General features: G+C 45.0%; 1 protein-coding gene across 2 annotated transcripts in view; it reads right to left on the bottom strand.

Annotated features, from left to right (window-relative positions):
- Positions 1 to 501: 501 nt before the first annotated feature.
- TCOF1 (treacle ribosome biogenesis factor 1) overlaps positions 502 to 17,832 on the bottom strand; it is a 49,769-nt gene continuing 32,438 nt past the window's right edge. The window contains exons 10-17 of one of the 2 annotated variants that reach the window (XM_066613328.1): positions 17,553 to 17,771; positions 15,256 to 15,562; positions 14,790 to 14,875; positions 11,354 to 11,597; positions 8,177 to 8,683; positions 5,317 to 5,387; positions 4,562 to 4,595; positions 502 to 2,666 (exon numbers count right to left, since the gene is read on the bottom strand). In XM_066613328.1, the coding sequence (XP_066469425.1) occupies positions 4,566 to 4,595; positions 5,317 to 5,387; positions 8,177 to 8,683; positions 11,354 to 11,597; positions 14,790 to 14,875; positions 15,256 to 15,562; positions 17,553 to 17,771 (1,464 nt within the window). In that variant the 3' untranslated portion in view covers positions 502 to 2,666; positions 4,562 to 4,565. The remainder of the gene's footprint in view (positions 2,667 to 4,561; positions 4,596 to 5,316; positions 5,388 to 8,176; positions 8,684 to 11,353; positions 11,598 to 14,789; positions 14,876 to 15,255; positions 15,563 to 17,552; positions 17,772 to 17,832) is intronic. The other variant, XM_066613329.1, reaches the window with a different exon arrangement.

Genomic DNA, 17,832 nt, shown 5'->3' with positions numbered 1-17,832 from the left:
AGGCCAACACAGCCACCTATTATGTTGCAAATCAGAGAGGCACTGTAATGCTGCCTAAGACTTCCAGGGTTTTGTAACTAGTGAGGTAAGGTGAGAGGCTGTGTATGAGGGCAGTCACAGGGGAAGGTGCTATTTTATGGAGATTCCAAGTGAATATTTCACACAGTACTAACAAACTGCTGTATGAATAAGCTTGCAGCACAGTATCTGCCCCATATCATTTACAATCTGGATGAGAAATAGCACTGTATTTGGTACTTGCACAGTGCCTGAATGCGTTCAACATGCTAGACATGTATTACCTTGTAATTTTTTCAACAACCCTGCAATGTAAATACTGTTATTCCCATATTGCAGCTTTGGGTTAAGCCAGCAAGTAAGCTCAGAACAGAAGGCACTTCCTAATTTGCAGATCAGCCATTTGGCTACACCAGCTTTGTTCTATGTTAGAAAGACCCCCAGCCCAATATAACAAAGTATGATAGTCCTTGTTACAACCTCTGTAATGGAAACATGCTTTAATGGTAAATTATAACAGAGCTCCATAAATGTTCAGCGACAACACTTGTATCTAACGCTACTTGCTCAAACCACAACTGCTTTCATGCACATTTCTCATAATACCAACACAGCCAGCAGAGAAAATCGGTTTTTGAATTATTTCTCAACTATTGCTACAAACTTGCATTGCCTATTGGCAGCACTGTAAGCGAGGCCTATGGCTCCTGAGGGGGTAATTTCAGCTAATAAAACTTCTTTATTGAATTCAGAACCCTGCTACTGGTACACAAGTACAATCATAAATCCTTTTGTAAGAGCACAATGGTATTAAACAGTATGTTACCCCAAGGTGAAGAAAACACTCAGCCTAGATGCTTTTCTCCTGGCTGGACCAGATTTAAAGGATTTCTTGTATAAACAATCTAAGGAAAAGAGGTGATGATGCCTCAAGGCAACTTGAGTTTAACGGTGAAACGCAGCACCCCAAAGATCTTACTCTCTTCCCCCTTTGTATGAACCACCATCTCCATAGACACACTCCTTCTTCCATTAATATAATCAGTATAGTTGAATGGACAATACGAGATGTAACTTGACAAACTTGTCTTCAGATCCCTGTTTTACTTCAGTCATCAGAACTTGGATAACTCAGCATCAGCTTCTGTAGAAACAGCAGCAGTGTCTCCTAACCACGGGAGAGAGATATTCTGGGAGGACCTCGTATGAAAATAGCTTAAATAGCAAGTTAAACCCTCAGCATTTCCTGTCAGCTACTACAGTAGAATCTCCATATGCCATTTGCTGCTTCATCACAAGGAGTGTTTGCCTCTTCCCTGCTATAACTGGTGTCCCAAGCCAGGCTCTTTGGAAAAGCAGAGATGGATACCATTTGAGGCAGTGTACTTTTGTTGGCTGCCCCTCAGCAAGCAGGCAAAATTTACCTTGTGTAAATTCCTCTGAAAACAGGCAATTCATGTATACCCAAATATATAGTCCATTCATTGCTAGAAACAGAAGAGTCAAGCAGAGTATGTGCGTGGAAGAGAGATCTTTACAATGCACAACGCAGGCTCAACACAAAATGCCCAATTTTCCAGCACTGATGCAGCCATGCCAACAGGGTATGTGCGATGAAGGAGCAGTCATGGAGGGTTCCCTCAAGGTAAGGGAACACTTGTTCCCTTTCCTTGAGACTACACTGCAGCTGCATCAGCACTGGAAAAATGGATAGGATTGGGCCCTAAGACTATGGGAAAAAACAAGAAAACAGAAAGATACAGGTCCCACACAATTCAAACCCATCCCTAATTCCCTACACACAAGGGTCTTGTTGGCTTCTAATCTGTTACAGAAAACCACTTATTACCATAAGCATTTCCTTGCAGCTATAAGGAATGGAAACTTGGGTTTCTTTGAAAAGGAAAAAGAGAAGGATAAATACATCAAACAGAAACCAAGCATACTTAACACAAAAGTTGCAATAATGTGAAGCTGGTCAAATTCCTCAGAAAGAAAATTCTTTGTGCTGGAGAGAGCTGCATGTTTCCAGAGATGCACACACACACTTTCTTTTTCCAGTCAAAATGATTTATTGTGTTCTATTAAAAAAGGGAGGAGATGACAAAACGCCAATCTAAGATAAGACTCATGGTATATACACTGAACACAAATCCAGAGAAAGGAGACAGAACAGAATTCCAGAAGAATTTACTCCACTGAAGATAAAACGTCAGTTGGGAAAAAAGGCAGTACGAAAAGAGCCTGATGATTTTCTTAAAAAAATATAACTTTTGAGGACTGGGCAAAGGGGTCAAGGGGAAGTGGAGAAAGCAAGCAAGAGTTAATGCCTTGAAGAGTGTGCGGCATCAGAACCACCTTCCCATCCTCTGTCTCCTATTTCTATAGTTACGGTATTTGAGCCTTCCCTCATCTGCTGTCAATTCAGATACTGTATCGCCAGTTTCCAAGCCCACACCCAGGGCTGCTAGTCAACTGCTAGCAATGCTCAGCTCTAAAAGTCACAGTTAAAAATAGTTATAAATTAAGATTTAAATTCCATCTTTTAACATTCAATTCTTCTTTTGTTTAAAAAAATATAAACAGACATTTTCTTTTTGTTGAACTCTTTCAGCACGAGCCCAGTCTTCACTTTGTACTGTGACACACTGCAGGAAAAAAAAATGGACATTATTTAAATTTCATTCAAGAGAGAGGGCTATCTGATTGCGGTTTATAATTGTGTAGAGAAAGAGAAAAGATCTTATCCTTCTCTTCCCCAACTTGACAGCCAGGGATCATCCATTGAAACCTACTGGGCAGGAGGCACTGACAAATAGAAGTACATAATCAATTAAATTTGCTACCTGAAGATGTGGTGATGGCCACTAGCTTAGATGGCTCTAAAAGGGTATCAGACAAATTCACAGAAGACAACCCTATCATTGGCTACTAGTCATGGCTAGTCATGCCACCTCCCTCCAGTGGCAATATTCCTCTGCATATCATTTGCAGGGAACCAATGGCAGGTGAGGTGCATGCTTTCATCTTCCACCTTGGACTTCCAGGAGCATCTAGCTGGCCACAGTATGAAACAGGATGCTGATGTAGATGGGCCTTTGGTCTGACCCAGCAGGGCTCTTCTTAGGTTCTTATTTCCATCCAGATGTTAATGAAGTGGCTACTCTTACTCCTGCCAACAGCTGGAAAGACAGTGACCCAGTTCCCATTCACCTCAGAGCAATCTGATTTTTGCCACAAGACATCTCAATCTATAGCGTGGGATTCTCAAGCCAGCCCCAAGTGAGCAAGACTCTTATACAGCTTTTAAAGAATTCTGATTACCTACTTAGCCTCTTGTCACAACTATGTGTCAGCCTTCTAGATGCCAAACACCTTGAAAAATTCACAGATCCCACATGAACAGTAAAAAATAGACAAAATAATGGCTTAAAAGGTAGTTTAAGGCTTCCTCTCCACAACCCTAAAGAGGTAGAAATAATCTACAAGATGGCTGAGGAAGATACTGCAGAACCTTGATGAAAAAAATCAAGGATCAGACCTTGCTGAATCCAGCATGCTCCAAATGCAGTAGTAGTGGAGTTTAGAGTAGTGGGTGCCTGAACAGAAAGTGGTTGTATGTTCCACGATATCACTTCATGGACATATGGTTCTATTCTCACAAAACAGAGATCTTGGAGATTGTCCAAATTTTGTTCCTCGGGCAGAAGATGACAGAGAGTAGCTGCAATTCAGAAGAGCTGGCCCATGAGCACAAGTGGTGCTCTCCCCAACTTCAGCTACAGAATGTAAAAAAGCTTAAATGTAGCAGAAGATCTATTCTTTCTTGCAGGCTCTTCATAAGAGTCCCACTGGATCAGGCAAAAGGCCCATCTAGTCTAGCTTCCTGTATCTCACAGTGGCCCACCAGTTGCCTCAGGAAGCCCACAAGACAACAAGAGACATGCATCCTGGTGTCACTCCCTTGCAGCTGGCATTCTTCATTCCGGGCATGAAAGTCTACTTCATGCCTTTTACTTGAGGTTTCCTCTGGGGGAGGAGGGGAAAGCTTTGCAGAGCACCACCCAATCAACAACCTGCCAAAATAAGACTGCAGGAACTAAAAGACTATTGCATTATTACTGACAGGTATTAATCCAGAAAGTCAGCATCCCTCCTTCCAACCTCACACATGGACCCACTAAGTGAGGACAAGCACGAAAAGCTTAAAAATAACTTGTTATAGTCAAGCACAAGAGAGTCTGCCTATCCTCTTCGAAGCAGAAACGTCAGTTAAATTAAAGCAGTGGAAGCAGTCCGCTCCATCCTTTTTCCCATTCCCACTGCAGAGAAAGGAAACTTGAGTTACGGATTTTTTTTAAAGGAGGGGGACTGAATTCCACTGCAGAACACAAGCATATCCCTCCAAACAGTGTTTGTGGCACAGCTGTCCTTCCAATTAGTCCATTTTCTAAGCAGCAGACTCCAGCGAGACGAAAGAGCAACAGGTTTAACATTGCCAAGCTATTCCATGTTAACTGGCACAGAACTAAAGGATACTCACTTGCTCATGCTGTTCCCTCAACGTCACCAGTTTTCTGGAAGAAATCCAAAACAAGTTACTCGGATTCTCTCTCTCTCTCTTTCACACACAGAACTGGTGCTGCCACTGCCAAAGTCCTTGGCTCATTTCACCAACACAGACCCAGTTTCATACGGCAAATTCAGGGCCTTCCCATTCTTCCCAGGCTCAGTCACCCACAAACCCATTTCTCTCACCATCATCTCACGTGCAAATCAGGTTACTCAATTCTCTATTAAAGAAATACAAAAGCAGATCACACCAGGAAAGGCACCCCCGGCAAAACGTAGTCATCCCTGAAAGGGTCAGCCTGTTTGGTCCATAGTCTGGGCTGGAGATGGGCCTGATTCCTTAGAAGGAAGCAGTGACAGATTTGGGCAAGTGCTCTTGTGCAGGATTGCAGCCCAACACAATTCTTACGGCTTCAGCTTTTATAGGCTAGAAGCTATCAGGCTACTTCATCAGGCCTTGTTCTGGTTCTCTATTAGCACAAAGTCAACCCTCAGCTCCAGTTTAATTTAGAGCTGAAAGTCATCCAGCATGTAAGAAATGGCCCACATGACAAAATGGTTGCAGTCAGCATCATGCTAAAAATTCTAATATGCAAAAATCAAAGGCAAATTTATTGAGCGCCCCTAAATATTAATTATTATTATTAACAGTATTTATATACCGCTTTTCAACTAAAAGTTCACAAAGCGGATTACAGAGAAAAATCAAATAAATATCCTCCTTACCTTCTTTTTTTTCTTTTTCTTCTGGGACACTTTTGAAGTCGGAGACTTCAGTTCTTTGTTCTTCTTTTTCTCTATAAAACATTATGTCAAAACACACACAAAAAACAAATAGTGCAGGTGAAAAAGGGAACGATCAGGATCAGAACTACAACTTTTCAAAGAGCACTGCTGAATATATGTACCATGCTTCCTGCTTAATATTTTAAGTGATGGAACTTTTACACCAATTGTCCTAAAATACAATAACTGTATATTTATGTCAAAAAAAGAGGCTGTAACAGATGTGCACACCTGTTTGATTATATACCTGGGCAGGAAAGGTATGAGAGACATACTGCTTGCTCCTCCATTGGGAAATACAGAACACACATGGTAGCACCATTCAATGAATCAGTTGCCTAAAAAGTTGAGGAAGCCTAGTGCATGATACACATGCAAAATACTCACAAGGCAGTAGAATTCTGGACAGTTCTCCATTTTAGATTGCAGGTGGGGCATCACCTGTGATTCATTCCACTTGCAAAAAAAATGTCCTGCATGCAGTAAGCCAGCAAAGCAGGGAGACCTCTACCCTAAACGTTTCCTCCATCATGCTCAATTGCACACAATCCCCACACCTACAGTCTCAGGTGGAACAATCCAGAACTCCAACTTATTACTCTACTCTGCAAAATGTGTAGATTGGGTCTGAATGAAGGGAAGTTGTGTGTCAAGGCTGCACATAAATGAGCCTTTAATAGCTGTTAAGCATTTCACAACCAGATACCAGGGTGATTTTCACCCTTCAAACTTAATCATGGTTACTCAGCTCTATCAGAAATCCTGCTTCCCCCCCCCCCCCCAATCTGCTCTCTCTTCCACCCACTTCATTTCCCTTCCTTGCCGTTTCCTAAAAGATGGTTCCAACTGCCTTGCCTCTCCTTGGATGAACTGGCACACTGAGTGAGAGAGAAGGCACTGCAAAAATGACCGAGGAGAAACAAAGTGCAGAAGTCTACACACTGTGAAGCTGTTCTTTTACCAGAGAATGATGAACAGCAGTCCAACAACTTTGTCTCTCTCATCAGCAGCTCTCTGCATTTAAATACAGCTTAAATAGTGTTGAGTCATCTGCATGGAGATATTCACATCTTGCTCAATCTGCTTAATGCAACAAAAGGACTGGCAGCTCCTGTAGCTGCAGCATGGTTTTTTGCTCCATCTGTGAGGGCTGGAAACTGAAAGGGCAGCGTCCTATTGATTTTAAAAGAGACCATTTCCCATACAGTGAAAAATGCTATTTCTTAGCTTTGCTAGCTACACAAGTGCCTGTTAACTAACAGCCGTGCTTCTCCTCTCGGCTCCTGGCCACAGTCACAAGGAGAATCTATAGAAAGAGGGTGTGCCCACATGCTGCACCACACATATGGATGCTGTTGTTTATAAGTAGTTTTTTCTCTTGCCTACACCTGCAAAACCCAATACTCCAGCTCAGACTCCCACTGTCGCAGGCACTGCCCCAAATTCCACTGGAAATAACTTGCTCAAAGAAGGAGTTTATTCACTGGTAGTGAACAATCAAAAGTGCAACTACAAGTTTGTCAAGGAACTGGCACAGAAACAAAGGGAGCCCAATCAAATGGGTCATGTGAAGAATTTGGTACTAGAGCAATTAGGCTTCAACTATAGCCAAGACAGCAGTATGAGTGAAAGAGATGAATTAAATAAGATATAACCAAGAAACATGAATACTGGTTCTACACTGGCCTATGAAGGATGAGCCTAACACTAAGCTTTAGGTCATAGTGCTAGGGATCATTCAATCTATGACTTGGGACTCTGTCTGGCCTGAGGGAGGGTCGTAGATAAAGGCAGGAAAGCTCCACAAAATAAAACAAAATAGCAAGGGGGGACAAAGGGTAAGACAGGGAAAAGGTGAGGTGCAAAGCAGCAGAAGGCATAAAGATGGTGGAGGGTGCAGCCAGATTCTATGCTTGTATTGTATTGGCAACCTTCAGTCTCGAAAGACTATGGTATCGTGCTCTGAAAGGTGGTTCTGGCACAGCGTCTAGTGTGGCTGAAAAGGCCAATCCGGGAGTGACAATCCCTTCCACACTGGGAGCAAGTGCAGTCTGTCCCTGGTCTGTCTCCCTGGCTATGGGCCCTATCCCTTCTTTGCCTCAGACTGCTGGCAAAGTGTCTCTTCAAACTGGGAAAGGCCATGCTGCACAGCCTGCCTCCAAGCGGACCGCTCAGAGGCCAGGGTTTCCCACTTATTGAGGTCCATCCCTAAGGCCTTCAGATCCCTCTTGCAGATGTCCTTGTATTGCAGCTGTGCTCTACCTGTAGGGCGGTTTCGAAAACAATTATAGGAGAACAGACAGAGGAGAGGAGAGCAGGCTGTGGCTACAACCACTTCCTGGCCACCTCCCTTAGTGCTTCTCTTCTGAGGTTTAAGCTGGAACAAGAGCAAGAATGGGAGTCTCAACATGGATCCTTCATTCCCTACAAGAGGATTAAATCCACTCCTGTCTCCTCCCACTCTCATCTGTTTCAAAATGCCAGGCTCCTGAACAGTACCTTCAACAGCAGCACCAAGTGCTGGGAAACACAGCACCACCTTGGTAAAGACCCTCCTGCAGAGACTACAATCTACTCAATATAAAATAGAAAACCCTAAACCCCATCCCAAAGCCTGTGAGTTTTTGCATGCTTTCCTTGGGTTTTGAACACAAATGCAGATTAAGACTTATTGCTAGTAAGCAATAACATATAAGCCCACCAGGGGGCAGCAGAGCATGTTAAATAGGGAAACTCAAGGATGTGGAAAGTCAATTAGAATGGAGGTTAGCTGTAAGCATATAGGGGGTGAAACTCTTACTCTTATTGGATTTCTTTTCTTTGCCTTCTTTTTTCTTTGGTGTGTTGGTACCACTCGAACTCTTGGATTTCTTCTTCTTTTTCTTTGGTACCTCGAGGCCACTTTGCCCCTTCAGCTTCTTTCTTTTTGGTTCCCCTAGGCCAGCAGCCCCAGTGGCTAGCTTCCGTTTCTTTGGTGGCTTCTCCATAGCCCCAGCTTTGGAAGCTTTGGGTGTTTTTTGAGCCTTGGTTGCCTTATGTGGGGTGGCTGGTGTGTCTCCCTGGGCTCCTGCACTAGACACCTGTGTCACTGCCTCTTCTTCACTCTTGGAACCAACTCCTTCAGGGGGCACCACAGACAGCATTTGTACTGACTTTGCTGTAGCTCCTTTTGCTCTGCCATTGCTCTGAGCCTTTCTGGCTTTCTTTGCAGGGGGGGCTGGTTTGCCAATGCTTCCTGGTACCGTTTGGGCCCCCACAGCCTTCTTCGCCACAACAGCATCCCTTCCAGAAAAGAACAAGGCCATCTCTATAGAAACAAATTGAAAGAAGGATGACACAAGCTTTCCTTTTTTGAGACTTATTGGCTACAGAGAAGCTTATCCATCAAATTAGTAGCTAAGCTTTATGATTAATGCTTTTAAAAATCTAGCATTCTGCACATGAAACGTGCAAGACAGATTTTTTTCCTGCACTGTAGAGCGCAGTCTTTGGTAACACACCCAACATGCTGAAGCCCACGACTTTTAAAATGGGCCCTGCTTTCAGACAGCATCTGACCTGGGATCTTGTTTGCTCCAGCAAACAAGACTTTTCTAGGGGTGGGATATTTTCAGACAAGTTACTGAAAATGGGACATGGTACCAGAAACAGCAAACAACTTATGCGCTTCAGCAGCTAGAGTGCAGGTCTAAAACTGACCTCAAGCTTTATCTAAAACGAACACCTTCTAGGAGAAAGGTTGCAATATGGTAATTGGGTGGAGTGGGGATATGGTTGTGTGTCCCCATACTGCCTGTTGTGCACTGTACTGTGTGGTCCCACATCACAAAATCATCATCAGTCTGTTTTGCAGGGTCCTGAGAAGTTATTGCACCTCAGCCTCCCAGCATGAGTCACGGCTGGTCCAAGAACGTGGCCTGAAGGCACCCAGTGCTATGGTTTTACTGAAGGTCACAACTTGGATAGGAGACTACCTGGGAATCTTGTGTAAATTCCATTGTGTGAGAAAGGTGTGCAAGTGCATGCACGTGCACCATAGTAAGTACTTGATCAGCCTGTCGTCTGAAGGGAGAGAGTCCACAGCTTTCCTCAATCACTCACAGTACTGCTGCTCTTATAGTTATGATCTTTTTTCAGAATGTTTAAAGGTGCAGAGGTACCAATCTGTCATTTAGATGATCTATCACTGAAGCAAGGAGAAACAAAACTATTCTTCTACGAATGCCCTTTGGCAGACAGAAATACACTAGATACCTTCCAATATTAAAATATGTTGGTCTCATTATCATTTTGACCCAATATGTCAGGTTTATTAACAACATGAATAGCACCATAGCCAAGACAGGTCCTTGGACTTTTCATGCCACCCCCACCTCTTCTCACCCAGCGAAACAATAATCAGGGGACTCAAATGACAACGCTGACAATAAGAATATACCTGCTATATATTTTCTCCTCTGGGTTTCAGCAAGCAATACAGTTCACTTCTGCTATTTTACCACCCAGTTGCTCATTTAGCCACCAGCAGAGCAATCTAAGCAGCAGTGGAAAAGAAGTCTGACCCAAGCCTCTGCTAAGCACTCACTCTGCAAGGACGCTTGGGTATGAATAACCTGCAAAGCCCACATCAATGTATTCTCTTCCACCATCCTACCCAAGGGATGCACGAGAGACAGCAGCACTCAAGGTAAAAATAGACTGTGACATTTTTGGGGATAGCCAAAAGGTGGCAATAGAGGATTTATCTATGGACCTTCCTGCTACTTCTTACTTTCCCTGTGGTAGATCTTACTATTCTGCTACCCTTGATCTTCATTCCAAAACTTTCCAGTCTGCTAGGAGACAAATGCAGCCAGCACAGTGGAAGCCCTGTAGTTCAGGCATCAGCGTTCCAAAGCACCACACGTTTATGAAATGTTCTTCCAGCTACACAAATGCTACACAATGTTCTTCCAGCTACACAAAAGCATGGCCTATTCACATTCCAAACCATCTGGCTGGGAGAAAAAAAAAAGGTTGCACCCTAAGGAGTACTCATGAAGTGATATTTGCACATGCTATCTTCCCTACCCTTCCTTCCTACAGCAGATAAATGAAAAACCACTCCTGATAGTTGAGGGACCCTCAGGAATTGCATAGGATGTGGCATGGGCGGGCACTGCAGATGGGGAAGATGGCCAAAAATTATGCTAAAGACTCATGGAAACTGGTTCCACACCAATATTTGGTCATTCCCCCCCCCCCCCCACGTAGCAGCCTCAAGCTGTATCCCATACAATTTCCAAGGGTCACCCTCAGGAGACATTTTGTGGGGGCTCAAAGGTCTGACAAAGGGAGTTGGGGTAGAGAAGCAAGTGCTCCTTAGGATACAGACCCATTAAATCACCCAGGGGAGCGTGGCTCACATAACATCAAGCTCACTTGGCGATGGGGGTGCTTATCTGCATCCCTGTCGCTAAGTGACACAAGACTGTATTAAGAATGCAGAGGTTTAATACACTGTAATTCAAAATATACAAGGGAAAAGGGTCACTGATTTTTATCCATCATGACTGGTTTTGAGACCAGAGAAGAATGGATAAGAAAATCCTTCCTGACATCAAATCTACTGCAGGCGGGGGGGGGGGGGGGTGATGTCTTGTGCCCACTATAGGACATACCTATGGTAGAGGAGAGATTACACACTTTTTTGGCTGCCACTGACTTAAGATCTCTACACAGGAGAAGGGGGAAGTTTCAAGTCACACAGGCAGACTTTGGAGTAGTCAGAACGTGTCTGCTACTCGTACAGAGACCCCTCTCTGACTCCACAACTGGGGAAGGGGCTGCCTCATGCAGTGCTGCATAGGACTCCACATCCGAGGGCTGTGACACTTGTCCCTGGCAAGTGGATTTGGAGAGGCGTGTGCCCCTATTACACAGTTACATGAATTTCTCTCTCTCTTCCCCCCTCCCCCAGCCTTCTTCAAGGACTAACCTTGAAGTCCTGGTTTCTGTCTGGCAGGTGTTTCTTCAGCATCTGTGTCAGAGTCACTGCTATCACTTGAGGAGCTGTCACAAATGGGAGCTTTCTCAGAAGACTTTGCAAAGGCACAGACGACAGGAGTAGCAGTAGTAGATGTGGCTTTCCCAGAAGTCTGTTTGGATAGCATAGAAGCTGCATTCCTTGGCGTAGCAGGAGTTGGGGTCTTTAAAAGACCTTGATAGCCTGTTAGGAGGGACTGCAGAGAGTGTACACACATGGATGAGAAAAGGCAATCACTGAGTGACAGTATCACCTCCTTTCAAGAAGTACAACCTGAAGTGATATTTCCATAAGAATCTCCAAGAAGCTACTTAACTCAAAACCTTTTTGTAGCCTCAGTTAATTCAGGGCCGGCGAGAACAGATAAACTCCTGGAGAATGGTTAGTCAACCTGTTGTTTGATCCTTCAGAAAGCATGGAACTTTTCTATTCTACCTTTCTTTCACCTTGGAACTCACAACCTCACACATAGTTCACAAGTGGTCATCCATTCAGGCTCTGACCAGAGTTAGTGTTATGTTCTCTCAGAACATGCTTCAAGACTATACATTGCAGGAGGGTGGAGATGAAGCCTGAAGCACAAGCAGGGAGTTGGCAAAAGAGCTTGCAAGCTCTTGTAGGATGTGGGCAACTGACAGGCCTGTGTGCGGACCCATTCAAGAAGACACTGAAGGGAAAGGCGTGAGAGAGTCACACATAGATTTTCTTCTCCTGTAAAATGGGCCTCTAAGTTACAGGTTATCAAGTTTCTTAGAGTTTAATCTCATTTGCTATCCTATAAGAGTTGGAGGAAGCTTGTTGGGGATTTGTAGGGTCCCAAAAGCTGACCCAATTCTTATGAAGGTCACATATCAACCCAGGTAAGCCCTTCCATGGCTTAGCTTTCTGCCTTAGGAGCCTGTGTAGGCAAAACCACAGTTCTCCACTGTGTTGGTAGAAGCCTGAAATCAGCATAGTTGGAACAAGGCACAGGAAGAAAAAATGCTATCCATTATCCCTGCAGGGGATGAGAGCATTTATACCAGTGTTTTATGGGTTTATAACAAAAAACAGTAAACATGCATAGGAGAGGCTGTCGGCAATTAGCATATTCCAAGGCTTGCGTACAAACCTAATGTGTCACAAGTGTATGGCACGTACTGTACATTGCTTATAAAAGTAAATTTTATAGCTTGGACATGGCTTAAATTGCAAATAAAAATTGCTGCTGAATACATAACACAGTTCCCTCATTTAACCATTTCGCTGCACAGCCATTTCAGTCTGTCTGCCCTCCACTTGCACCGAGTAGGTTAACTGAAGGTCAGACCAGTGCAACTCATGTTCTAGTTATGGGGGGGTTCAACTCATTGTGAGACCACCCCCTTAAAGCATGTGTGATATTGACCACATCCTTATGGAACAAATGACTATACTCCATGTATTATTAAGATGCTTATACCCATTTTCAGTATAAATGTGCAATACAGACATGTTCCATTTATTCTTAACTTCATTTATCTGCTGTATGTACTAAGATGTGACTCTTTTCCCCCTCATCTCTGCCACCTCATACCCCATGTCCCCTCCAACAAAAGAGTTCACTGCTATAATTTCAAGATCGGCAGGGCGAGTTAAACCCAAACCAAAGCAAAGAAGGGGAACACTGCAAGTGTCGGAGCTCTAAGTGACCCCAACAAGGTGTGCACTCTAACTACAGACAAGTAGCAAAATTACCGCCACCGAGGTGTTAGTCATTCTTTAATGTTTTGCCTTTTTTTCAAAAAGTTGCTTCTTCAAGGTTTTGAGAGCCAGTCTGACAAAGTGGCCAGTACTGGACTTCAACACAGGTTCAAATTTATACTTAGCCGTCAAGCTCACTGGGTCACTTTGGACTATTCACAGTCTCTGAGCCTAGCCTACCTCACAGGGTTGTTGTGAGAATAAAGGGAACTAGGAGAACATGCATGCTGCCCAGAACTCCTTGAAGGAACGGTGGGATAAACGTTAAAAAGGACACAGGCTTCTTAAATCATGCGCTATGAACTCAAATAGAAATTAAAGGTGGAAGTCATTAACGGCAGCAATTGCCACCCTTGAAAAAACGAACCCCTGCACTACAAATAATTTTTAATAGAGTGACATTTCTACATTAGAGTATCACAGTTTTGTTGTAAAACTTTACCCGCCTGCAAATGTTCACACTCGCCTCCTTTTCAAGGGTGGTGGCGAGTAACTGTGTTTTCCTTTCTTTTCAAGTCCTTCTTTCCCGCTCATTGCTTCTCTGTCAGCAGCACTTGAGAAGCACAGAAAATGTCCCGGTGGGCTTTTTGCATTAAAAAAAAATTGCTTTGCTGTCTTTTTGCAGATGGTGGGGGATTTAGCTGCACTTGAAGTACTCATAAAAGCGGTCATTAGGGACACTGCTTCCCACAAAACAGTGAGGAGAGGGTCTCTCCTCAGCCAAGTTTATTACAAGCTATATGGGACAGCAGTTGCTATTGCCTTGGAAAGTGAATATTCTCATTCATTGCCTCAGCCTCATGTATTTCAAGAGCAGCATGTGGAAGAGCGTTTCTTGAAATAGGAGCTATATTTCCCCTAAGGGGTCAGTGCCACTGTGTGGACCCTCTCAGATGCTGTGCAGCAGCACAATCTTCCAGCAATGATATCACTGGCGACTTCGGGTTCAGCTGAGTTCCAAGCTGTGAGGAGCTCATCTTTGAGCTGCGTGGCTATGCAGCTTCCCAGGGACAATGGTCAGGAGCATTCACTTTCAAAAGCAACCCAATCCTGTGACGTGGCTGGATGAGCAGAGACTCTCCTTCCCCAGGCCTCAGTGGGAAGCTGTAAGCAGCAATTTTGTTAACAACCACATTTACACTGGGCGTGCTTACAAGTCAAGTGCTTTATGACCAAGATTCAATTTGTGCCCGCAGCAACCTGACAAAGTATGCCTTCTGAAGCAGGGACCTGAGACTCAGCCATGCATGGCTGACTGTGAACTAAACCCCAGCTCCAAATCTAACACATTCTTGTGTGAGTGAGAAGTGCAATTCAATGTCTACTGTGTTAACACCAGACTGATTACATAAAGCTACATAGTTATGTCCCACTTAACCCATTTTTGCCTGGCCCACAAGTGTACACATTTGATCCCTGTTGCATATATGCAACGTTGGGCAGAAATGGCTTAAATGACACTTAAGCCCAAATGGCTTAAATGGCAGCAATGTGTCATAAAGGGAACCTAGCGGTACTGCCACTATCCTTAAAAATCCATGATGCAAACACACAAGGTTAAGGGAAACATCCATCCATCATTGTCTAACAGCATTTTCACAGGTGCCCATAACTCTCTTCTTTTTATTTTTCTCCAGTCCATGCTATGTAGCTGAAGAAGAAATACCTGTGAAGGCTCTAGGTCTTCATCACTGGACTCCTCAGATGAGCTCTCTGCCTTTTTTATTGCTCCTTGTTTCTGCAGCACGCCTGCTAAAGAGGAAAAATATTGCCCAGGTTAACTTGAGCCAAGGCTGAGTTCTGGAACCCATTATCAATGCCAAGACTCAATCTGTAGATTTGTCAGGCATGTACCTCAGCATGGAGAGTACCTTCCCCTCGACTCTAACCAGCCTCAGCCTACACCTACATCTCAAGGCTCAGCATGTTTTTCTAGAAAATTTTTTATCCCAAGGCTGTGGTTATCATGCAAATATTCCCTGAATGAACCACAACCCTGCTTCAGAAACAGACTCTCTTATATAGGTAACGCCACATTGTGTGTGTATCGAGCTGTGTGTGGTACAAGCACATGCTCTCCATGGTGCTCGCCAGGTTTTTAAGCATTACTGGCAGTATCCCTTGTTTCTTACCAGGCTGTGCGATCTGTCTGGCTGTTGTCAAAGCTGCTGTCTCCTCCTCCTCACTGTCTGAGGAACTGCTGCTTCCTGAACTCTCCTTGCGATTTAGAATTCCAGCATGTTTTGCAGCCTGAGCTGGGCCCTGGCCTACTGTGGCCTTTTTGGAGGAGTTTGGCGCCACTTTCAAGGCAGGACCTTTGCCTTGGTCCTTGCTGGAAACTGAGTCAGACACAGTCGAGTTGCTCTGCAAACCCTTTCCTGAAGGAGTGGCTGCATTCCCCAAGAGTGTCTGCTGCTTTAAAAAGGGGTGAGAGGGGGGCTGGGAAGGGGAGAGGAAGAAGAAGCAGCCAAAAATGCACATTAATAATAATTTTAAATTTCACAACTAACCATTCCTTATGGGAGATCATATACTGTATCTAAAAAAGAAGGGTCGCAAAAGTTCTAATGTTAAATGCCGGCTATCAGGTTCTACCCAGTGTGCTTCACTTCACCTGCTGCCTTGCAAAGATTAAATAGTGAAATCCACTATGTGCACATTAAATTATTATAATTAAAAACAGACATCAGACTTAGACATCTAACACACCAATCTTGAGAAGCCTGGGGTGCACAGCTACGGCGGCGCCAAAAATGGCTGCCACTGCATCCTACATTGTTCAGGCAGCAGCTGGTGACGCCTCGGGAAAGGGGAACTTTTGTCCCCTTCCCCCATGTAAATGGAATAGTCCCACAGTGGGGCTACTTGATTCACTGTCAATCAAAAGGTTGGCAGTGAATCAGGAGCCTCTGTATAGGGCAGTGAGCCCAAAACGGGGACTCTGGATTTGGTGGAGCATTGCTCCACTGGTCCCGCCTCCCCTCCTTCCCTTCCCCTGCCATGCCTCCCCCTGCCCTCTCCCTGCCTCCCCCCCTCCGCCTGCCTCGCCCCTCCCTGGAACGCCTCCTCCCACGCCCCCACTTACCTCTCTGCTGCTCGGCGGTCTGCCTGACCACCGAGCAGCAGAGATTGGGTGTCTGCCCAGCAGTAGCCCAGCACCAGCCAGCACTGGGCTACCACTGGCCCTCGACCAGCGGTAGGGGTCGCAAACACGCCTTACAGCACATTTGCAACAGTGCGCACCAGCGGCGAGTCGGTGCACCGAGCCTAGGATTGGGCTTACTGGAAGGTTCTACAGAACTTTGTAGCATTGACCTTGAAGAGAAACATGTATGGAAGCGAAAGCAACAACAGACCCCTAGCACCATCTGTCATCTGCAAGCAGGTTTTTCCAACAGCCATGCTGCTGGGGAGAATGCGACAGGGAGAGAAAAGGCAATAAATATTATTTTATTACCTGGTTAGAAGCAGAGCCATCTCTCTGAGGACATGGAACAAAGGCCTCATTTTGAGCAGTGAGTTTGGAGGGATAGCAAAATGATGAGGGGCACCTCACTGTCTGCGTTTTCCCCATCATCACCATCTCAGCTGGTGGTGATACTATCCCTGCTGAAAGCTTTCCACTCTGTGGTCTGATTCCCTTTCTGCTTGCTCAAAGTAAGCAAGAACTGGTTCCAGGTAGCAGCATTCCCCTTCCTTCTCTAGGAGGGAAAAACCCTGTCACAGCTGCACCCACCTACTTGCTTCCCGATTGTTTAAGAAAGCAGCCTAGTAGGCTGGAAGATGGAGAGACTGCGACTCCTGCTCCTTTCCTTGACCTCCAGCTTTGGCTACACAGCCTCCTTGCTCCACCCACGTAATTTCAGATAGGATCGAGGAGGCTGCATACAGGGCAGCCGAAGAAAAAGTGGAAGAGGGTTCCACAACTGAGTTCAGCTTGCTCTCCTCCTGTCGTGGGGAGAGGGGGGTGGAGCGGTAGGTAACACTAATGTGGTCACAAGATTTTTTAAAATTCTTATTTATGGTAGACTGCATTTCCTGGCCAGCTTGGGCAGTGTGCAAGCACTGGCCAGGCCTGGTTGGAAGTTGCCCTGAGAACCTCACTGACAGGAGGAAAAGTGCAAGGGATCAGTCTCTCAATAAGAGGAGAACCAGTGGCAAAAGAAAGAGAAGTGGCCTGGCCAGCACATCTGACAACAGTACTTTTGCACTGGCTAAAACTAACAAATTGCTAAGCACCTTGTACACTGAAGATGTCACCAGTCCAAGAGGATGCAGCACTAGTACTGGCCTGAATGGCTTTGCAATGGACAGCTCAGCTGTTGTCAGGACGGCTTGCAGTCCTGCACTTTGCTTCTGTGTGCCCACAGGTTGCCTCCACTCCTTCACAAGCCCACCAACAGGGTACAGAATGGCTTTTTTTTTTTACCTGTTTTGCTTGCTTCCCATCCTCCTTACTCTCCGAGGAATCAGAGCTGTCAGTCTCCGAGCTCTCTGGTTCTTTCTGAAGAGAGGCAGCTGCCAACTTTGCTGAGCTCGTAGTCCCTTTCCCTGCTGACTGCACACTGCCTGCCTTGGCACCTGCAGCCTTTACTGCCAGGGTTTTTGCAGGAACAACTCCAGGTTTCTGTGTCACCTGAGCTGGCTTCTAAGACAGGAGAATTATTATATCATGAGACTGTGACAAGATCAGTGGCTCCAATGAATAA

Source organism: Tiliqua scincoides, chromosome 2 (genome assembly GCF_035046505.1).
Source record: "Tiliqua scincoides isolate rTilSci1 chromosome 2, rTilSci1.hap2, whole genome shotgun sequence".
Taxonomy (NCBI): domain Eukaryota; kingdom Metazoa; phylum Chordata; class Lepidosauria; order Squamata; family Scincidae; genus Tiliqua; species Tiliqua scincoides.
The sequence above is the reverse complement of the archived record's forward strand: the minus strand, read 5'-3'. Positions and strand labels throughout refer to the sequence as shown.